The sequence below is a fragment of the Tyto alba genome, unplaced genomic scaffold, assembly GCF_018691265.1.
Source record: "Tyto alba isolate M040663 unplaced genomic scaffold, T.alba_DEE_v4.0 Super-Scaffold_23, whole genome shotgun sequence".
NCBI classification, from domain to species: Eukaryota; Metazoa; Chordata; class Aves; order Strigiformes; family Tytonidae; genus Tyto; species Tyto alba.
The window spans coordinates 30,447,538-30,470,198 of NW_024881297.1; the positions used below are offsets into that span (position 1 = coordinate 30,447,538).

The following is a 22,661-nucleotide window of genomic DNA, read 5'->3' on the forward strand; positions in this document are numbered from 1 at the left end:
GTCGGGTCGGGGGTTCCCCCGGGCTGAGGTGGCAGGAGCGTTAAGCGAGGCTCTGGGTGGGACCCCTAAGTAGGTTCGGGGGGGGGGGGGCTTGAGCAGGATCTTGGGGGGTCAGCAGGTAGGGCCCGGTGCAGTGGCGGGGTCCCCAGGGGGGCTGAGGGGTGCAGGCAGAGCCCGGGGTGGGGGCTAAACCTGAGAGGAGGCCCCTGGGCGGGGGGGGAGATGTCCCCCACCCCGGCCCCAGCATTGAGGGGGGACCGTAAGCAGGGTCCAGGGGGGTGGGGGTGCCCTTCCAGGCCCGTGGGGGGCCCCAGCCCAGCTGCCTGGCCTGTCAGGCAAGAGCCTTCCCAGGGCCTGGGACAGCACTGGGGAAACTGGTGGGTGAGGGAGCCCCCCGGCTCTCCCCCTGCTTCCTCTTGAATTGCACCCAGTGAAAGGAGCTGCCTCGGAGTTCATGCATAAAAGATCAATGGAAAGGGTTGGTAGCCTCCAAATATTGTTAAGCTTAATTAAGCCTTAAGGACTGTGTGAAGCATCAGCAGGCAGAGCTGCTCGTTAGCACAGTGACTGTGCTAACAGTTGGTGACTGCAGCCTCGGCTCCCGGTTATGTTGGTTCTTCTAAACCGAGTCCTTGTGGTTGTTGTTACAAGCCCCGAGTCCTTCCTGGGTCTCTCCACAGGACCACTTCTTCTGCCCCCCTGCAGCAGGGAGCCCCTAGAGACCCTCCTTTTGGGGGGCAACGTCCTGCTGTGGGACCCACTGGCTTTAGTGTGGTCTTGCCCCAACGCACGGCTGGTGCATAAAGAACGGGTTCCTTTCCAAAGGGACCTTGGTCTGCCCTTCTTGTCCTAAGCGTAGCTAAAACACTGCCAAAAAGCTGAAGATTGGGGCAGGCGTGTGCATTTCTCAGGTTTGTTCTGGCCCCTGCTCCCCTTCATCCAGCAGCAGCACAGGAGAGACCTCAGTAGATTTACGGAAATAAAACACCTCTTTGATTCAGGTATTCTTGTGCCTTGTATTTAGGGCTGCGTTTGGAAGAGCGGGCAGTCCCCACTCTTAATACCAGCTCCGTTCAAAGCTGCAGCACCTACCTCAGCTTAAAAACATCATGGGGTTAAAGGAGGAGAGTGAGGGGTTTTTTGTGACAATCTTTGATGAATTTGGGATGAGTTATGGGGTCTAAATACTGTTATAAAAATCTGTTGCAGGTGTCGCCTGCTGAAGATCAACATGCCAGCAGAAGGCGCGGTCGGAGGTCTGGAGCTGTGCATGGAGAAGGTATGATGCAATCTAGTAGTTCCATGTGTAAAGTCTTGTTTAAAAAAAATAATGTATATGGATGGCAATAAAAGGACCACAATGAAGATACCCCCTTAAAGTGTACAATTCCCCCCCCCCTTTTTTTTTTTTTGTGATTTCAATAAACTTTCAGGCTGCTTTTTGGCCAGAGTTTGAGGGCACAACTCTGTTTTTCAAGCTCATTTTCAGGCATCTCAATCAACATTATCATTGTTCTCTTCCCTATTTAAGTGAACTTCTCATGAATAATGTACCAGCTGCCTGATGAATATGCACATTGGCTGGTGTGCCTGGGAGGGCTTCATCAATAATTCATGCCTAGAAAATGTTCTTCACCTTGCAACTGTAAAGGAACAGTAAAACAAAAAAATTAAAAATTTACCCTTTAAAGTGGGACAGAAGATGTCTTGAAATCTGCCCACGGAAACATGCAGTGAGGTGGGCTGTAGTTAGGCGTGGTGGAAGTAAGGGAAGGGGAGAAGGAGAGAGCACCTCCAGGAAGGGGAAGGCGATTTCTGAGGGACTGAGCCCAGATGTCTTCACAAACCCAGCCCCGCAAAGCCCCAGAGCTCACGGGAACGGCTCAGGCTTGAGCCTGTTCAGCAGCTCCTGGCTTCAGACCCGGCTTTGTGCCTTCTTCCACTCTCCTCTTATTGTTATACAGAAAACTTTGCAAAGGAGGAGTAGAAACGCTATGTAAGGTGGGAAAGGCAAGGAGAAAGCGTTTCCTTTCGGTGGAGCCAGGCTCTTCAGAAGATACCTGCCTTCAAATCCCTTGGGATTCTTTTTATTTGTATTTTTATCACCGATTACCTCCTTTAAGGTCCTCATGGGACTCCAAGAGGAAAAAAACTCCAGTAAACATCAAAAGCTCTGAAGAATCAGCTCATGGGTTGTCTTGCTCTGTGCGGCCCCGAAATGGAAACCTGGGAAAGTTGAGGCAGTTTCTGGATGCCTGGCTGTGTGCCAGTGGACTTTGCTTCCCACGCCGGGCGCTTCTGAAAGGCAAAGGGGGACGGTCTGCAAAGAGCCTGGCACGCCGTCAGCACCACGCCGATAACACGCAAACCAGATAAAAGCGTAAATGGCCGAGTCTGCATTTTTGGGCGAGCGAAGGGCCCGTGCTGAAAGTCCTTATTTACACAACACGGGGTTACTAAACCCTGATTAGGAGCACAGCTGGCTGGGATAATACCCATTGTTTGCTACTTAAAGTAGCAAAAATAAAGTAGTAGTAAAAATTCAGCTGGTATCAGTGGCCTTGCAAGCAAGTTTGTGAAACTTTACTCATGTGAGTGATCAGAATTGAGAGGTACTTCAAGGCAGAGAGCACCCTATGGGTGTAAGGCTATAATTAATTACATAAAAATAATAAGTTGTTAATTACTGGATGGTATCTTCCACCTAGGGAAAATGCCCTCCTTCCTCCTCGCACTGCTGAAATCGAGGGGGTTCTGTCCTTTGTTTTGCCAGGACTAGATTTCTTCTGATGCCACAAAGTGGCCTAAAAAATCCCATGGAAATTTTAGAGCCTGTTTCCAGCTTTAAGGGGAAAGGCGTGGCAGAGGCCGGATCTATTGCAGCACCAACAAGCGGGCATCAAACCCCCCTGCAGTCTTTAAAAAGGACACGCTTAAGCTCAGGTTCAGGGAAGTTGGGAGCTGCTTTGCAGCATGGGAGACAAAATAAAGTCCTGGCTCACTTTTTCCTGCACTTTCAGCTGTTTTAAGTTCTTGGAACAGCTGGAATGAGCTGCTTTGTGGCATATATGTTCCTTGCAGGGCTGGAAACCTTTCCACAGCAAATCAGATGTGCCAGAAACTGCAGGGTCAGGTGCAAACCCTCCTCTGACCCATCGCTGTGTGTGATCAGAGCAGCCAAGTCAGCGAAAGAAGCGCGGACAAGAAAGCTGCAATATTAATTTGGTCACCTACCAAGAGTTCTCACCAGCAGAGCAAGCTCTGGAACAAAGGACACATTCTTGCAGTCAGCATTTTAGTTTTGCCAGCTACTCCTGTCAAACAGTTAATTAATTAAAAATCCCACCCCCCTCCAAACAAGCTTTTTTCCTGAAGAAAAAAAAGCTTTTCAGCACTCATAAAATCAGTTCCTCTTCAAGAAAAATTAAAAATGCACCATGCACCCTTTTCCCCATATGCTTTATATTAACCAATATGCCAATGTATGTAAATGAGTCTGAAATTCAACTAGATGGAAGTATTTAAATATTCATAATCACAGTACAGCATATGCAAACCAGGCTCTCAGCAGAATTGCACTGCAGTCTCAAATAACAGCTGTACTCGGGCGAAGATGCTTTAACATATCTAATTTGATTATTAATGAAAATGTGGTCAGCACTGGCTGCGTATTTGTTAATATTCGTGCCTCAGCGTTAACCTCTGCCAGACGTTAAGCACTCACTTAATTCCTGTTGAATCTGAGCGTAGGCTGCAGTGGTAGGTGCTAATCAGCACTAAATATTATCATATTAAGTTGGTACTAAGAGGCTAGGCTGGTCTAAGTGACGTTAATTCCAGAAACCTTCCTGTGCGCGCCGGGGAGGACGTGGGACGGCTGTAGCCTCGGAGGCACCGCACGTGGTACTTGCACTCTTCTGGCAGGGATGCCCGTTACGTCCGTGCCAATGAACATATTCCCTCACGGATGGTCAGGAGAGCGCTGTGGGGAGTGGGCTGTGAATATCTTATAATGAACTCGGAAAAGGTGTGTTATAAGGCAAGGATTTAAATTAGTCCATTAGCTTTTTCTGCAGAGAAAGATGGATGGTGCAGCTCTTTCCAGCTAATAGGGATGGGAAGGAAATAAAAATAATTCGGCTTTATCAAGCCATGCTTGTTTTTAAGAGGTGCCAATAACAGAGATGTTACGTTGGAGGTTTTGTCCTTTTTTCCCCTCCTTTTTTCCTGCCTGGAGATAAGAAGCAAGTTACAATTTTAAAATTGTAAAAGATATAGAATGCAAGATAATAATATACTCTGCTTCCTCTCTTTTTAATGATTCCAAACAAGCTATAATTGGTCCATAAGTTGGCTTGAAAAGCAGCAGAATTGCACCTGCACTTCTAATGAGCTTTGCAATTACAGAAATAGTTTTCTTCCTTCTTTTAATTACACAGTGACAAGGTTAAAGTTGCACCTGAGTTCCCTTTATGGTGCTTGTTTCCTCACTCCCTCCTTCTGTCCACAACAGAAAAAAAAAAAGCCCCTCCGAGCTGGCAGACGAGTCCCGGGCAGCAGCACTAATGCACGAGCAGCGTGCCTCGTCCAGGTGTCTGCGATCACGCCTGGAAACCAAAATTACCAGTAGGGTCTAGAGGGCCCCTCTCGGGAGGTCTGGGGGGCTGTGAGCTGGGGGGCTCCCGGTTTGGGAACTTTGAATTTGACGAACTCTGAGCTGGGAAGGGTGGGCTCTGGTTCTGGGGAGCCTCAAGCTGTGGAGCTCTGACTTTGGGGGTCTCGGAGCTAGAGGGGACTCTAACTTGGGGGTTGGGGGGCTGGAGAGGGGATCTTGGAGCTGGAGGGGACTCTGGCTTTAAGGTTTAGGGGGGGCTCTGGTTTCAGCGTCTGGGGGCTGCGACTGGTGGGGGGGAGGCTTTGGTTTAGGGGTCTCAGAGCTGGGAGCTGGAGACACATCAAGGCTGGGGATCTCGGGGCTGGGGAGCTCTGACTTGGGGGGGTCTTGGGTCTGGAGGGGCCTCTGGTTCGGGGGACTGAGGTGGGTTTCTGGCTTGGGGGGCTCCGGCTTTGGGGTCTGGGGAGTCTCTGTTTCGGGGGTCTCGGGGCTCAGACTTTGGGGTTTGGGGGTTGTCTGCGTCAGGGAGCTGGGGGATCTGGGTGCTGGGGGCTCGGGGGGGGCTCTGGTCCGGGGGTGGGGGGCCCCGTGCGCCCCCGGCGGCGGCGGGCAGCGCGGCAGCCCCGCGGATGCGGCAAAGGCCTGCGCATAAATTATGTTCATGACGCAGCAGCTAAAAAATCCCCCCGGAGCAGGAAAAAAAAAAAACCAAACAAAACAACCCACTCAACCCCACGGCAAAAAAACACCCCACAACCCATCCTTCCCCCCCGCCCCAAAAACCTTCCCCCCCCCCCGGCTACGGGGCCGGGGGTCCCGGGGCCGCTCCCCGCCTCCCGCCGCCCCCCTCGCTGCCTCCCTCCCCTTTGTGCCGCCGCCGCCGCCGCTGTGAGATGAATTTTTAATTATTCCCCGGCAGAGGGGAAGGCGCGGAGGAGCGCGGAGCGGCGCGGATCCCCCCCCCGTCCCCCCGGCGAGCGCCCGGCCCCGGCAGCGCGGTGAGTGCGGGGCCGGAGCGGGGCTGGGGCCGGGCGGGGGGCGGTGGGCCCCGCCGCGGTGAATATGCAATGCCGTAATTAGCATAATTTATATATTTATGATAAAGAGTGATAGTGCGGGGGGGGGGGGGTGGGGTGGCGGGAAACCGGCGCGGAGGGGAAAACGGCGGCGAGAGGGGTGCAGTGCTGGGGTGGGGGGGTGGGGGGAATGCCTGGGGTTGGGGGGGGGGGGGGGAAGGCAAGTCGGTGGGGTTTGGGGGGGGGGGGGCGGTCAAGTGGGTTTTGGGGGGGTGGTGAATCCGGGAGAACTGGGGACGCGCACACGCTAAGAGTGGGGATGCAAATGGGGGGCACCTGATTGGGGGGGGGGTTGGATTAGGGGGTGCCAGGGGAGACCACGGCTGGGGGGGGTCCCTGGGGGGACCCGGGGGCTGGGGGTGTCCAGGAAAGGGGGAAAGAGGGGGCTGGCGAGCCCCGGGGCAGGGAAAGGGGGCGACTGCCCTGGGGAGGGGTGGGGTGGGGGGGGGCAGGAGAAATTGGGAGCTGTGGGAGATGGGATTTGGGGTACGGGAGAGGAGAAACAGGGCTGGGAATTGAGAGTGCGGGGGCGGGCAGGACAGGACAGTGTTGGTGTCCTGCAGCGGGAGGGCAAAGAGACCCCCCGGCGTGGGAGAGGAGGGAGCAGCCCTGCCCTTGGGGTGTGGTGCTGGGGGGTGCAGGTGCCAGGCAGGGATTTTGGGTGCTCAGGCGCTCCAGGGGGTGAGCAGAGCCCCAGGGGGGCGGCTGCTGCAGCTGAAGGGGTGGATGGAGAGTAGAGCTGGGGGGGCACAAGGGCGTTTTGGGGTGCTCTGGCACAGTGTGGAGCAGGGCATGGGGCGCTGCGCGGGTTTGGGGGGACTGTGCGCCCCTGCAGGGGGGTCACTTCCCCAGGGCCAGCTCCCACGGCCACCCTGAGCCCCTCAGTTTGTGTTTGGGGGTGGGGGGGACCTTCCCTGGGTGCTGCAGAGCCCTGGCTGGCAGAGGTGCGACAGCACAGGGGATGGAGGGGACCCTGTGGGGTGCGGTGGATCCTGACCATCCGGGAGGGAGAGAAATGCCATGGAGGAGCTGCGTTTTCTCCCCTCCATGGGGAGGGAGCGGAGGGGCTGCCCCCCACCTTAGACCTGTCCCCTGCAGCCGTCTCAGGGTCAGGCTTGGTCTTCAGCTGGTGAACCCCACTTTAAAAGCCCCTAAAGGGGCAGAGAGACAGAGCACTGCCCCCCACATTGCATTTCATGAGACCGTAGGCTCAGTGCGGGGGTCCTGTGCCCCCCAAACTAGCCGTGTTGTCCCTCTGAGGTGTCCTGGACCCTCGAGGTGGCTTCCAGTCCCGGGGTGCTGGCAGGACAGGGGGTGATTGATGCTCCGGGTGCTGTTTCGGGGGAGGCAGATGGGAGCTCCGAGCGCCCCAGCTTGGGAGATCCGAAATCTGCTCCTGGTTTTGCCACGCTCCTCTGGCATGACCTTGGGAGGTGAACCAAATCCCGTCATCTCCTCTATGTGTAGCAGGAATAAAAATACTTCCCTGTCTCTCCGGAGAAAGGAGCAGATTCCTGGGAAGTCACCGTAAGCCGATCTGGCCGCTCCCTGTGCCGGGCACCGCGCAGCAGCTGGTGGGACCAGACAGCCAGGGTTTGCACTGCAAACAGGCAGCGAAGAGGGGAACCCCCCCCCCTCGCCATCGCCACGGCCACACAGGCAGGATCGGGCATTTGCCCCCCAAACCCTGTGAAGGTGGGAAGCAAAGCAAAAGATGAAGAGATTCAACCAAGGCCGCGCAGTCTGGTGGTAGCAGAGCGGGATGCCGCACGCCAGGCTCCCGTGCATCTTCCCATTTGTGAAAAGAACCATGCCAAGGCCAGGAGAAAAATGTTTCTCTTTAATGGTGCAAAGAAGATGTTGCAAATAACGGAGTTAAACCACCAAACTGACAGGAAAGCCTGGTCAGCTGGTTTTGGATTTTCCCCCTTTCTTCAAGCAGGGTTTGCGACCCTCCGCTGGGTTCTTCCTCTCGCTGGCCTGGGCAGCAGCCGCTCCGATGAAGCGATTGAAAGATCACCTGTACTTCTGTTTGGGATTGGGGTGCCGGAGCGCGCTGCGCTTGCACCAGGGCTCGTCCCTGGCAGCTTTACACAGCCTGGGGCCAAATCAGTGTCAACCAACCTCCCCACCTCCCGCTCCCGAGCTGTTTGCATCGCTCCGACGGAATCCAGGCTGGGGAGCGCCCGCTACATGTCAGCAGCAACATTTCCTCTGCCAGTGCAGATTCCCGAGCTGGCTCCTGCCCTGGGAGGCTCCCCATGGCCACGCGTCCGGGCTCAACGTAGCCCCTCAATTTGCTTGATAAGCTCTATGGTCACACCGGGGTGGCCTCGGCTGCACCTTTTCGCTGGTGTTGGAAGATGAGTTGGGCCGGTAGATGATTTTTCCCTGATTCTCCTTTGGGATTCAGTGGCCCCAGCCCTGGCCCGAGGTTTTCCAGGTGTGAAGATGTCTCAACGCTGGATGAGGAACACTGGGGAGCTGCCAAGTCTCCTCCAAAAGCCTCCCAGCGGAAAAAAATCCTCTGTCTTAAAAATTTACCATCCCGTCACTACAGATGCCACCAGCTTTCCCTTACAGCCCTGATCTTCAGGAATTTCACAGCTGGCTGTAAAACGGCTCAGCGGGGCCCTACAGCCTCTGTCCGCAGTCCTGCGCCTGGACCCGAAGCCCTGCGGTGGTACCAGGCCAAGGGCTTTGGTGCAGAGCCGAAGGAACGGGGGGGAAATGGGCTAGAGATTAGATGTACATCATTTAATTGCTTACTGGAAAGGTTTTGACTCAGATGTTGGGGTTGGCTGGTTCAGCTCCTTTCCCACCAGAAGAAAACACCTGTTTTTTTTTTTCCCCCCCGGCTTGTGGAGGGTGAGCTCAGGTGCAGGGATGCTCGCCAGGCAGCCCCAGGACACGTGGCTTTGTTGGAGATGGATGGTTTCGAGGTCTGCTGGCAGCAACGTGTCGCATCTCATCCCCTGCCTCAGTTTCCCCATCAGTAAACGCAGTAAAGGCTTAAAAGCGATAAAGTTTAGAAGGGTCAAAAGGCATTTTAAGAGGGAAGCTGATTGGTGAGGAGGGAAAAAAACCTCGCAAACTGCTTGGGCGCGCATGGGTCCAGGTCTCCGCCACCGTGACACCTGGAAATAAATACGCTTTGAAAAATAATTCCTGATGGTGGCATCATTTCCAGCCTGGATCCTCCTGCTCTGCGCGCGGTGGAAAAATCGCGCGCTGGTGAGACGTGGCGAGGGGTGCTGGGGGCTGCGTTGCTACCGTCACGCTTCGTTTCCGGGGCGCCGGCCCGCAGCCCGGAGCTGCCCCCCGTGCGCCAGCGGCGGCTGTGCGGGGCGCTGGCGGGGTGGCCGTACCCCTGCGGGCATCTGCACGCCTGCCCCGGGGGGTGTGAGTGTGCAAACCCGCCTCGGGGCAGGAGCCGGTGCCGGCACGGCTGTGAGGGCTCGCCTGCCCGAAGCTGGTATCTGCTTAGGGAGCCTTCAGACTCCTCAGCCTGGGATCCAAGTCCATCCAGAGGAATTCATCCAGGATAATGACAGCGAGTAATTAGCGAGCTGTAGCCGTGTCCAAAATGTCTTCTGCACGGAGCAGGTTTAATTAACCTCTTAGGGTTTCTCACCTGTGGCAAGTTTGTTCAAACTTAGATTTCCACCCACTTGGGATCCAAGTGGCTACATCTCTGACTCATCAACACTTGTAATTAACACGGCAATTATATTCACAGCGAGACTCAGAGCATCCTAAATTATCCTTCCCTTTTTTCCCCCCCGCCTTCTTTTTTTTTTTTTTTTAAATATTATTATTATTATTATTTTGTGCATTTCATTTCCTTGCCGCCATCTGTTGCGAAATGGCTGTCTTCTTGCTGTGTGCACTTAACACCACCATCTGGACAAATTATTTGTCCCATTAATTGCAAAAAAAAAAAAAAAAAAAAAAAAGTGTGAAGAAATGAAATGAAATGGTACTGCCGACCTGCCGAACGTCTGCTACAGGAGAAGCAGCCCGCTCCGAAATCCGAAGCACGCCGCCAATCTGCATCAAGCCTGACATTATGAAATGTCTGTTTAATCGTCTAGCGCACTAATTGGTCTCTTTGCACGGCATCGAGAAAAAAATCTCTCTCCTCTTCTGTCCACGTTGTTTGAATCTTCCCCCGCGGGGCAGGCCTGAGCGGGTCTGTGGCTCTCAGGGAGATAAGTACAGTGGTCAGAGCAGGGATATTAAGCCCTGCTGAGCCTTTTGCCACTCCGGTTGTGCTGGAATGAATCTGCAGTTCTGAGAGAGGCTTTGTGACTCGGGCTGGGGTGGGTGAGGGTGACGCTTGCGGGGGCGTCCGGTGCTCCTCACGCCGGCAAGCTCCGAGGCTCCAAGAAGAGCCAACACGCGCATTAACTTTCCGGTGCCACAGGCTTTAGGGGCAGCTCACTGGTGGAGCTCCAGTTCCCAGAGCTCCTCTGCCCCTTGGCAGCGATGGGGAGCAACGAGGGGGAATTGACTTGTGAGGGTGGAGATGCCCCTGCGTTGTCCCCTGGCCGGGAGCTGGTGCGGGGGGTCCCGTCGCTCTTCGCTGCGTTCCGGGAGCGCGGGAGCCGGCAGAGCTCGGACGGCGACCGCTCTGGTTTTTCTCTCCCTACAGCTCAAACCTGGAGTGCCGCTGCCCCGCGGGACGCAGCCGCCGCCCCGTCCCCTGCCAGGAGGGTCCCTTCGCCCCGGCGCAAGCAGTGAGTACGGGGGCTGCCGCCCTGGCCGGGGCCGCGGCAGTCCCTCGGGTGCCCCACAGCAGTCCCTCGGGTGCCCCACAGCAGTCCCTCGGGTGCCCCACGGCAGTCCCTCGGGTGCCCCACGGCAGTCCCTCGGGTGCCCCGCGGCAGTCCCTCGGGTGCCCCACGGCAGTCCCTCGGGTGCCCCACAGCAGCCCGGCTCCCCACACCGCGCTGCCGTGGCCGCAGGGTCCCGGGGGGGGGTCTGGACGTGCCGGCTGTGCGGGGAGGGTCTCCCCGCAGCCCGAGCAGCCCTCGAGGCCCTGCTTCGCTTGCGGCCCGCGGTCACCGTGCCCCCGCCTGCCCCTCTGGGATCCCCCTTCGGGCTCGGGGACCCGCGTTCAGGGAGAGCCCGATGCCACAGGCCTGGAGGGGGGCTGGGGGGGTCCCTGGGGCGGTGGTGGTGGCAGGGAGGTTCTGGGGCGAGCGCAGGAGGCTTTCCCTCCTCGTCCGGGCTCAGGTGTAGGAGGAAGCTGCCAGGAGGTGCCGGGGAGCTGCTCCTCGTTCGCCAAGCCCCGAGGGCTGGTGCCGGGATCCAGCCGGGCCAGCGCGGTCTGGTGGTGCCGGGGGAGGATAAAGGGATGTATAGCAGCTGCCTGGAGCCAGCGGATCACGCCCCGTGGGGTGAATTCATCAGGACGTAGGGTCAGAGCCCCCCCATACCCCCAGCAACCCTCCCCATTGCCGGCTGCTCTCTAGAGAAGTTCAGAAGGCTGCTCTGGAGTGTTTTCCTTCCCTTCCTCGCTCTTTTTGCAGCGGGATACTTTGCACCTCTTTTTTGCTGGCTTGCCTGCACTGTCTGCCCCGTGCAGACAGCACGGACACTGCTTGCTCCAGCTCCCTCACCATTTGCCAGGCTATGGCTGCTGGAGAGCTCATTAACTTTTAATAATGCCAGCTGCCTGCGTAAGCCACTCGCTTGTCCCTTGCTCTGTTCTCTGTTGCACTAGAATAAATTGTTAATTAAACTGTGCACCGGCATCCCAAGGTGTTTGTCTGCTCTAAAGCTAAGGCCAGGTTTAAAAATTCACAGCAGCTACTGGAGATCAGGCACTGGCTGCTCTAAAAGTCCTCGCTGAATCTGACAGCGGGACTGGTTCTGGGTCCTGCATGAATTTTTGGGTTGAGCCCGGCAGGGCCAAGGAAGGGGGAGAGCTGGGGCAAGCGGCTGACGAAGGGAATAGCTCTGTCTCTGCTGGGACCCCAAGCATCACTTCACCGCAAATAATAAATAACAAGCGGTGTGTACAAAAACCAGCCTAAGGGAATTAGATGCACAGCCCCTGTTGAGCATCAAATGAGAATTTGAGTCTTAATTCAATTTAGGCCCCTTTGGATCAACAGGATCCGAATAACTATGTTTACTAATCGCATACAAATGCCGGCTCCGGCTCAGGACACGTTTGGTGGCCTCAGCAGGAGCCTGGTGGCTTCTGAGACAGTGGGAAACGATAAAGGGCTTGTAAAACAGTGCCGGGAGGTGTTTGCTGGATCCTGGAAGTGCCCCCCGGGCTGACGTGACAGGCCGATGTATCACAGCGGAGCAGAGCAGCCGGGGGTGCCCGCACCGCACCGGATTGGATCAGATTTAATGGATGAAAAGCGCTAACACAAGTTTGGGGCTGAAATTCCCTTTTGGATGAGTTGTGAGCCTAGGGAGACTCTGCCTCCTCCCAGCTTTGCCGAGCTGGCTGGCCCGTGCGATGCCAGCGTCCCTCGTGGGGCAGGGCCAGGATCAGGCCCAGGGCGGGGGGTTGGCACGGGGGGTTGGCACTGGGAGGGGGTGAGCAGACGCTGCCCGGCGTTTTGGGACAGCTCGGGCAGGGAGAGCTGGGGTCTGGCCGCTCCTACCAGCGTCAACGTGCCCCCAGGCTCCCCAGCAGTTACACAAACAAGGACACCTTCACACGTGCATCGAGTAATTCTGAATGTCATCCAGGCTGGCCAGTTAAATGCATCCCTGAGACATCCCTAATAAAAAATTCATAAGCCTTTTATAAAGGCAATTACGCTTCTGCAAGGCAGCGAGGGGACAATACGTGACCAAACGAGTTAATGAAGGGTGCTGGAAGAGGAAGAGTTGCCTTCCAACAGGTGTGCCGAGCCCCTTCCCTCCGTGAACGACTCATTTCACCGGCTTGATGAAGTATCCCCATCAATTTAGGTCCCCTCAGGAAAGGGCAAATTGACTCTCCTACTTCTTGCAGCCAGTGTCGGGGGCTTGGGAGAGCTGCAAAGCATCACGTGGAGACTTTGGGGACCCGCTCAGGGCTTCACGTAGGAGGCACAGGTGGCTCCACGTCGTCCGTGCCTGTGTTTTCGGGGTGTTCAACGGGAGCTGTGGGAATTGCATCCTCACCTCCTAAAGAGAGAGGAGACAGGGAAAGGCCTGGCCCTTGCAGTAACCCTTCCCTTCCGCTGTAGCTTGTCCGCTTGCTGCTCACACAATAAGTTACGCTGCCCCACGTCTGTGACCCCTTTGCCAAGACGACGGGAGGTGGTGGGAGGTACCCGAGACACCAAGCCCCCCCCGGGGAGGAGCGCGCATCCCCGCGGGACGGGGCAGGAGGGCGTTAGCAAGCCCTGCACCGCCCTGGGTCGCAGCGGGGCTCAGCGCAGAGGGGGAGAGGTGGGTGGTAGAGCTGGAGAGGAACAGGGGAGGCGGGGGGAGAGGCCAGTTTGCCCCGCACCCCGGCCCAAGCCAGCGTGTGACCCCCGAGCCACTCCCTGGGTCAGTGAAAGCCCCTCCCGTGTCCCTTTCTTGCAGCATGTGGAAGGTCTGAGCCCTCTCCCACCTTCGCCGGGACACCATGGACACCGAAGCCGTGCCGCCCCAGGAGGCCTCGCTGACAGTCAACGAGCAGGTACGGGCGTCGCCAGCTCCACCCCGCCGCACCCCTTCGCCCCCCGCCACCGCGAGGGCCAGCGGGGTCGGGAGGGGGGGGCCGGAGCCCCACTGCGCGCCCCAGCACGGGGCGAGAGACCTCCTCACTCCTGCCCTGCCCTCATCTCCACCCCGGTTGCCCCCACGTTCGGGCATGCAGACGTTCAGCCCCGTCTTTTGGAGCTCGGCTGCTTCATCTTGGGTTTAACGCTGCAGGGGAGGCGCGAGGTCCTCATCCCGCAGCCTCGCTCTTCGCGAGAGATCTTCGCTCGGGGGTTTGGCTGCCTGCAGCCACGGCAGAGCTGGCGGGGGAACTCGTCACACCCTGTGTCTCCCTGACACGGGGGAAGGCGAGCTGTGATTCAGAGGGCTCGCCCGGCCCTGGGTCAGACCCATGGAGCTGTAGATCAGCGCTTGCTCTGGAGCTGCGGGTGCGGTGGTGCTGGCTCTGCCAGGGGTGCTGTGGCCACTGGCAGCGGTGTTTTACCTGCTGAAGGTGTCGGCCGCCGATGTGTGCAGAGCTGGGGTTGTCGGGGCCCGGGGACTGCTGATTAACAGAAGCAGCGAGGTGCCGGGAGGGCTGCGATCCCCCCCATCCGTCCCTCCTCGAGGGGCTGGGCTGGGCTCAGCTTGCTTGGTTGTAAGGCTCGCCTTAGGACGTGTCCTGTGGGGCAGGGGAAGCTGCTTCGCTCTGCGCTGTGGCACGCGGGCGGGGGGACACCGCTGTGGGGCTGGGCACCCGGAGCTGATGGACGTTTTGGGGCACGTTTGCAGGTTATTGTCATGTCCAGCCATGAAACCATCCGAGTGCTGGAGGTCGGCGTGGACACCCCGCTGCCGGCCGAGGAGGACCGGAAAGCCTCGGAGATACCTCCGGGAGAGGCAGCGCGGGGCTCCCCGAGAGAGACCGGCCACGCGGGCAGAGAGGACATCCCCCCCAGCACCCAGAGCTCATGCAGCGGGGAGGCGGCCGGTAAGCACCCCCCCCGTTCCCGGGGCGGTTCCTGGGGGGCTGCCCCTGGGCCGTGCAGCCCTGTGAGCAAAGCTGGGCTCCGGGCCGCGGGGTGGGAGCCGGGAGGGTGAGCTCCGCAGCATCCCTGCGCCAGCCCGGGGCAGGAGTTGGCAAAACCGGTTCCTGCTGGGGGAGCCGATGGGGAAAAGGATCCTGCGCCCAGGAGAGCCCTCAGGCACGTGCTTGAAACAGGGAGGAGGTTTGTCGATGAGGTGTTTGGTTGGGGAGCTCAGTTTTCCTGCAGCCAGGTTTGGGTTTCTTCTCCCTCTCGCCCTGATCTGCTCTGGGGTGCTGAGCTCGCTGCGGGTGCATCCCTTCTTGCACGGGAATGCAGCTCTGGAAATAAGCCTTCAGGGAGACCCTGCTTTACCCCTCGCTGCTTTTTGGCCAGCACCCCAATCTCCCCGCAGGTCCATCCCAAGTCCGCGTGCCAGCACCTCTGTCCCGTCCCCTCTCCTGCCACTCTTGTGCTTTATTAATTAATAGGACTTTTCTCTGGTTCTCACCTCGGTGCTGTGTTCCGAGCACAACCAGATCCCCATGTTTTTGCCAAAAAATAAGTGGGCAGGACCGTAGCTTGCTTGAGGCCAGTTGGTAAGAGGAGGCGGCGAGGGTCCCTCTGTGCTGCGGGATGCTCTGATCCTGCTGCTGCGGCTGGAGGGGAGGAAAAGCACCGCAGGCTGCACAGAACCCATTGGACCTGAGAGCATCACTGCCCCGTAGCACAGTCTTTGCGGTTTGGGAAGTGCTGGATGTTATCTGTGATGGGGTTTGGTAGGGAATTTGGGAGAAAAAAAAAAAAAAAAAAAGCTTTTTTAAATCTTGCAGACCTGTAGTTATTTCTGGGCAAGGAACCAAACCCGAGAAATGCCTGGCTCTTAGCTGAGAAAAGTATTTATTTGGTAAAACTTTTTTTTCTGCCAAAGGAAAAGGCAGGAAAAGGGTGTTTTTCTTTTTACAAAAATAGAAGAGGATTAAGTGGATTTTATACACGAGAGTTGCCATTATTAGAAGTTGAGCAGAATAAATACAAGATGTTGCTCAAAAAACAAGTAAGTCTTTTGCAAGTAATAAATATGGATTAGGAGCAAAGTTTCCTCTTTTTCGGATGTTCATGATAACTGAGAAACATGAATCTATTCTGTGACTTTGCGTGGAGGGTTGAAAGACGCCGAGTGAAGCTCAGCCTGTGGGGGACCCCCAGCTCTGCTGGGTGCTGTCTGGACGATCGCGGTCCCTTCCCTTCCCAGCTCCCCCTTCGCGGGGGAATGTTTTGGGGGCTGACATCGCTTTAATTGCTGCTAATTTTGGAGCCAGCAGCTGGCGGGGGAAGATATCTCCTGCCAGATCTGACAGCCCGCGAGAGGCGCCCAAAGCCCGGCCAACCACTCACATGCGACCGCTCCTTTTTATCCCCTTAACCCCGCTATTTCACACACTTGGTCCTCCCCAGACCACCCAAATCTCTCCCTTCTCCCTCCTCCTCCTCCCCAAAACCTCCCATAAGAAGCCCCAAATGCCCTTGCTGCGCACCCCATAACCTGGGCAGTGACCTTGGGGAACGCAGAGCGCTGCTCCTCAGCATGCGTGGGGCTCCGTGGGGCCCCGGGGCACCCGTGGGGGGGTGTTCATTCCCTGGGGGTGTCTAATTTGGGTGCCCCCCATCCTCTGCGCAGACGAGCTGCTGTCGCTCGACCGGCAGCATCCCTCCAACCCCCCCTCCTCTGCCCTTCCCCAGGCAAAGCCAAACCGGCGGCTGGAGCGTCCCCCAGCCCCGTCCCCCCCGTCGGCACCTTCGGCCACGCCACCAGCCAGCAGCCGCAGACGTTGGCCCCACTGGCCCTGCAGGCCACCCCACAGGTAACTACCCCACACCCACGGAGCGGGACGGGAGCGGGGCGGGGGGGGGGGGGGGGGCAGGGCGGGGACCCCCGGGGAGGCGTCCGCTTGCTGTAGGCAAACCCCGAGGGCAGAGACCACCACTCGTGGCGCGGGGCGTAGGACCTGCGCCCCGACCCAGGGCGGTTCCCCTCTGCTTGGCACCCTCGCCAAGGGCCTTGTGCGGCTGAGGTGCTGCCAGAGACGCGTCGGGCGGTTTGCGGGGAGGGGGGGGATCCCCCCTCCCTGCCTCCCCATGGAGAGGGGGCTGGGAACCCAGCTGCTGAGATGGGAGGGACCCCGGGCCGCCTGGCTCCGGGTCTATGTGCCCCTTTGCAAAGACTTATGCTCCGCTGATGCTATCTGCAGTGGCGTTGATTTTTGTTCTTTTTTAAATCTTGTTTACTTTTGCAGGTCTTGACTCAGGAAAACTTAGCAACAGTTGTGACAGGAGTAATGGTTCCAGCAGGGACAGTTACTCAACCTCTTCTTATCCCCATCAGTATTGCAGGTCAAGTGGCAGGTCAGCAGGGGCTGGCTGTGTGGACATTTCCTACAGCAACGGTCGCTGCCCTTCCCGGATTGACGACTGCTTCTCCTACAGGGGGAATTTTCAAACCGCCTATAGCCAATTTGCAAGGTAACTGGTGCTCTTCTGCTCTGTAGCCTCCTTAAATCATCCTCCTCCAGCTGGTGCCGAGTCCAGGCCATCCTCTGCAGGAGGGGTCTGAAACGGCGTTTAATTTTGCGGCTCCCCGAGCGTAAAAGGTGCCGGGAGCGCGGGAGAAGGGGAGGGCAGGATGAGGATGGCGACAGGGAGGAAGGCAGCGCGCGGGGGTGGGTTGTGAGGCCCAGGTTAGATGTGGGGCTCTGGGTGTGGTTCTGCAGGGGGGGAGGCCCGCGGGCAGGAGAGCTGGGGGGGGGATCAGTGCCCCTCTGGCCGCGACCCGGGCAGGTTCCTGCCCCTCCCTGTAAGAGGGAATCATCTCTTCAGCTCCCGTAAGGGAAGGGGCCTGTCCCAGGAGTGAGTCGTAGGCAGGGGAGACGATGGGACCCCAGAGGTGCCCCTTTTGCCCTCTGTGCTGGCAGCAGCACCTGCTTGGGGTTAGACCCGGCACCCCGGCTGGGCAGGATGAGTCCTGCTGCGGCGGAGGGGCTCAGCTCTGCCTGTTACACGGGAGCCGGGGGGGCCTTTCGCGGCGATACCAGGAGCGTGCGGAGACGAATCACCTGGTGGTTCGCTTCCCTTTGGGAGGGACAGTGAGCAGCGGGGGGAACGCTGAGCTCAGGGCCTCCCCCGTGCCCCTGTCTCCCCCTCGGCTCACGCTCTGTCTCTTCGCTTCGCAGCTGCCGCCGTCCTGAACACAACCATCCACGCGCCGGTGCAGCCTGCCCAGCCGCTGCAGGCTGCTGTCCAGCCCCGGGCCCCCCTCCAGCCCCCCGGCGTGTTCCCCACCGCGCCTGGCCAGCCCCCCATCCTGCCACAGCCCGCCGCAGCGCCCACGCCGCCCGTGGCCAAGCCGTTAGAGACGCAGACTCAGATCACCATCCAACCTGCCGGATTTGCCTTTAACCCTGGCATAGTAAGGAGCTTGGCAGACCGTGGCACGGAGCCGGGCGAGTTTGGCACCCGCTCCCCTTTATCCGGTGCCTTCCGTGGCCACGGAGAGCCACGAGAAGTCGTGCCTCCCCGGGGACAAAGCGCTCTGGTTCAGCCATCGGGCAAGATCCCAGCCTCAGTTTCCCCATCCCTGGCGGACGACGAGCAACAGAGCGGGCAGCTTTGCTTTAGGCAGAACCTAAAGGATGGATTTCAGGACGTCAAGGGACTGCATCCCATCGCGGTGGCGAGGCAGGAGTCGCCCTGCCATGGGGAAGGGGGTGGCCGGCTCTGCGTGGGGGGACACGGTGGCCTGGGGTGCCGCCCACGTCTCTGACCCCCGGCTTCTGGTTCTCTGCAGATCAGCGCGGCTTCCCTCGGGGGCCAAACCCAGCTCCTCGGCTCCTTGGCAGCCGCCCCCGTGATCGCAAACACCATCTCCAGCGTGCAGGGCATCACGGGCCAGATCCTGACCAACGCCCAGGGCCAGGTACCGCTGGGGAGAGGGCCCTGCCCCTGCAAACCCGCCCCGGGGCTGGTTCTCCCGGGGAAGGAGGGGACGGACACGGGCAGTGTTCCCCGCACCCCGGGGAAGGGTGTTTGCAGGATGCAGCCCCCCCCCAGCCCTGGCTCTCCTCCCTCCGCCCAGGTGATCGGGACCCTGCCGTGGGTGGTGAACCCCCCCGGGATGGCGGCAGCCAGCCCTGCCCCGGCCGCTCTGCCGGCCCAGAACCTGCAGGTCCAGACGGTGACGCCCCAGCTGCTGCTCAATGCCCAGGGCCAGGTCATCGCCACGCTGGCCGGCAGCGCCATCCAGGCGGCCGCCATCAAGAAAACCGGCACCCCCGAGCCCCCGGCCAAGAGCGAGGTGAGCGACGGGCACGGGGCTGACGGCCGCCCGGCCGAAGGGCTGGCAGCCTCCCCGGCTGTGCGCCCGTGGGAGCACGGGAGCATCTTCGGGGCACAGCTGCCCTGCTTTGGGACCCGGCCCCGGTGCTTTGGGAGCACGTCAGCACCTTTGGGATGCAGCCACGTTGCTTCTGAAGCGCGGGGAGCGTCTTTGGGACCCAGCTGCGTGGCTCTGGGACCCGGCCATGCTGCTTTGGGAGACCCCGAGCATCCCTGGGACCCAGACGCGTGGCTTTGGGAGCATGTGAGCACCTTTGAGATGTGGTCACATTGCTTTGGGAGGACGTGAGCGTCTTTGAGACCTGGCTGCGTGGCTTTGGGATGTGCCCATGTTGCTCTGGAAGCGTGTGCGGATCCTTGGGACGTGGCGGTTGCTTTGGGACCCGGCCGTGTTGTTTTGGAAGGATGTAAGCATCTTTGGGACCCAGCCATGTTGCTCCAGGACCCGGCCACATTGCTTTGGGGGGACATGAGCATTTCTGGAACCTGGCCACTTTGCTCTGGAGGCACGAGAGCGTCTTTGGGACCCAGACACGTTGCTTTGGGAGCCCCTCAGCATCTTTGGGATGCGTCCCCCCCTGCCCCGCAGAGCTGCCCCATGGGGCATCCTGCCCTCCGTGCCCACCAGATTTCCCAGCTGGGATGGACGTGACGGAGCTCGAGCACGAGCAGAGGTGCTGGTTGACCCCAAGTGTACGTGGTGGGACGCCCCAAACCCGGTACAGAATTGTCGTGGCCCCGTTCCCAGCGTGGAGCTGGGTGGTCTCCAGCGTCCCCTCTCCGTCCCAGCTTGTCTCCCCCACTGTCAGCACAAGCAATGCAGTGGCCGCTCTCCTGCGAGCGTGCGGCTGGAGCCGGTGGGCGGGGAGCGGCGCGGCCGTGGCGCTGGGAGAGGGGGAGCCCCTGCTCTGGGGGTGCTGACCCTCCCCTCTGCCCCAGGTCCAGCCGATCCAGCCGGCCCCGGCTCTCTCCCAGCCAGCCGTGGTGATGGCGAGCCCTGCCCCGGCGGCGAAGGCTTCCTCAGCGCCCGTCCCCATCACCTGCTCAGAGACCCCCACCGTCAGCCAGCTGGTCTCCAGTGAGTCACAGCGGGAGACACGGGGGACTGGGATCGCCCGAGGAGCGGGATACGGGGGCCTGGGGTGCCCTGGGGTGGGGAGAGGATGCTGGAGATACTGGGGGGGGGGGGGGGGGTGTGAAACTGGGGGATGCCGGGAGCTCAAATCCCCCCGGGATGGGGAGAGGATTGCATCCTTGGTCCTGGGGGATGACCGCTGGCACGCAGAGTTCATTATGGAGCCTAACGAAGGGCTCGCTCCTTACGGGGGCTGTGGGGGGAGAGGGGCGGCTCCACGGCCGCTTCACGGCAGCCCCCACACCCCTCCGCCGGCAGAGCCCCCGGCTCCCAACAGCAGCGGGGAGGAGGATGGGATTAACCTGGAGGAGATCCGGGAATTTGCCAAGAACTTCAAGATCCGACGCTTGTCCCTCGGCCTGACGCAGACGCAGGTGGGACAGGCCCTGACGGCCACGGAGGGACCTGCCTACAGCCAGTCGGCCATCTGCAGGTACCGGGGGCTGCGTCCCTGAGGGCAAATCGGGGCAAGGGGGCAAAATTAGAGCGAGGCGGTAAAGTTGGAGAAAAGAGGGAAGATCGGGGGAAAGGAGGAAAACTGGAGAAGGGAAGGGAAATGGAGGGAAAGGGAGTTGAAGGAGGAAAGTTGGAGGAAGGGAGGAAAATTGGAGGAAGGGAGGAAAATTAGGCAAAAGGAAAACGGGAGAAAGGGAGGAAAGTTGGAGAAAAGGAGGAAAAGTAGACGAGGAAAATTAGGGAAAGGGAGGAAAGGAGAGTCACAGAAGAGGAAAAATGGATAAAAGGAAAAATTAATAAAAGGAAGAAAATGGATAAAAGGAGGAAAAATGGAGAAGAGAGGGGAAATCAGAGAAAAGGAGGAAAAATGGAGAAAGTGAGAACTAGAGTACAACAGCAAAATGGGAGGAAGGGAGGAAGGCTGGAGAAAGGGAGAAAGAATTGGAGAAATGGAGAAAAATTGGAGAAGAGGAAAATTAGGGAAAGGGAGGAAGCTCGGAGGCAAGGAGGAAAAGGGGGGAAAAGGGGGGTGGGGGTCGCTGCCCGCGAAGCTTCTCACCGCGGTGTCACTCCCTGCCGCGGTCTCGCCCGCCGAAGGCAGCGGTGCCCCCAGCCCTGCCCCGGAGCTGTGCCCCCCCAGTCCTCCCCCCATCCTCGCCGCGTCCCTGAGGGTTTCTCGGTGCCTGCTGCAGGTTTGAGAAGCTGGACATCACCCCCAAGAGCGCCCAGAAGCTGAAACCGGTGCTGGAGAAGTGGCTGAGCGAAGCTGAGCTCCGTAACCAAGAGGGGCAACAAAACCTGATGGAATTTGTTGGGGGGGAACCCTCCAAAAAACGGAAGCGCCGTACCTCCTTCACCCCCCAGGCCATCGAGGCTCTCAACGCCTACTTCGAGAAGAACGCCTTGCCCACGGGCCAGGAGATCACCGAGATCGCCAAGGAGCTCAACTACGACCGCGAAGTCGTCCGCGTCTGGTTCTGCAACCGCCGGCAGACCCTCAAAAACACCAGTAAACTCAACGTCTTTCAGATCCCCTGAACCGGGGACGGGGACGCCCTCCCCCCGGTGCCCACCCCGGCCTCCTGCCATCAGCACTTTTGCCACCGACTTCGTCCCCCGGCCCCGCGGTGGGTGCTGGGGTCTCCACCACCCCCACCGTGCCCGTAGGTGTGTCCGTGTGTCTGTCCCCCTTTCTTCACATCACACATGACCTAAGCGTGTTCGTGTCGGGTGTCACGCCTGCCACATGCCTCCTCCTGCCTGTAACGTGCATGGTGATGGACCCCCTGGCCAGCACGCACCGCCTCTCCTGCCCCCCAAGTGGCGTTACTCCCCCCCCCCCCCCCCCAAAAAAAAAAAAAAAGAGTGATTTTCATTTTTTGGCCGTTTTCCCGTGTTTCTGAGGTAGTGTCATGGGTCGCTAGGGGTAAACCCCAGTTCAGTTTCACCCCCACTTTGATTTTTGGCAGTCCCCTGCCTCCTCCCCGCCAGCACAAGGGACTTCTTCGTGCGACCCCCCCACCGTGGGGACGTTGCCGTGGGTGGGGGCCGGGGACATCACTGGGATCCCCACTGTCCCAGGGGGGCTTGGGGAGGGGGCGAACCCCATAACGGAGGCAGCACCTCCTCCCTGCCCGCCCCCCCCCCCCCCCCAGCCTGGGGGTCAGGCGGGTTAGGGGGGGCTCCATCCCTCACCCCCTCCTGCCCGAGCAGCGGTGGGGGGAGGTGACGACTGGAGGGGAGGATGTTGGGGGGGACGGGAGGGGACGCCGGGCCACCCTGTGGGGGACACGGCAGACTGATGCACTTGATGTAGTGGTGTGAAATAAACAGTATTTTTCTTTTTTCTTTTCCTTTCCGCTTTTTTCCGGGGGGGCGGTGGGAGGAGGGGGAAAGGGGGGGGGGGGGGGGGACGACGTCCCTGCTCACCCTGCCCGGTCCCAAACGCTGGGGGACGCGGAGGGAGGGCTGCTCTTGGCACCCTGCCGCGGCTTCCCACGGCCCCGGCAGCCGGGCGTGGGGGGAAGCGCCTGCGGGGATGGAGCTGGGCCGACGTCGATCCCCGCAGCCCCGGGGAGGGAGGAAAGCGCCGCCGGCTGAGACCCGCCGCAACTCAGCGCACGCCCGAGCCGGGGCCGGGGCCGGGACGCGAACCCGCCGCCCTCGCCGAGGCGCCGCACGGGCCCCCAGCGCCTCCCGCTGCGCCGCTCGCGCCCCGCCCGCCGGCCAATCCCCGCGCGGCGGGGCCGGCGCGGAGCTCTCCATTGGCTATCGCCCGCCGCGCGTCACCCGGGGGCGCGCGGCTCCTATTGGCTGGG

At 59.5% G+C, this 22,661-nt stretch overlaps 1 protein-coding gene across 5 annotated transcripts; it reads left to right on the forward strand.

The window, feature by feature from the left end:
- The first annotated feature begins 35 nt into the window (after positions 1-35).
- POU6F1 (POU class 6 homeobox 1) lies at positions 36-22,191 on the forward strand. Of its 5 annotated transcripts, none has more exons than XM_042796962.1 (13): positions 36-118; positions 1,210-1,279; positions 10,346-10,430; positions 13,237-13,333; positions 14,128-14,326; positions 16,104-16,225; positions 16,658-16,883; positions 17,591-17,826; positions 18,205-18,333; positions 18,493-18,711; positions 19,692-19,830; positions 20,146-20,320; positions 21,036-22,191. In XM_042796962.1, exons 4-13 carry the CDS (start codon positions 13,280-13,282, stop codon positions 21,379-21,381), a joined length of 1,845 nt encoding a protein of 614 aa, XP_042652896.1. In that variant the 5' UTR covers positions 36-118; positions 1,210-1,279; positions 10,346-10,430; positions 13,237-13,279; the 3' UTR covers positions 21,382-22,191. The 5 variants fall into 5 exon arrangements, with proteins under 5 accessions (XP_042652896.1, XP_042652894.1, XP_042652895.1 ...); XM_042796960.1 differs by lacking the exon at positions 36-118 and adding an exon at positions 258-478; XM_042796961.1 differs by lacking the exons at positions 36-118; positions 1,210-1,279 and adding an exon at positions 5,448-5,613.
- Positions 22,192-22,661: the final 470 nt, after the last annotated feature.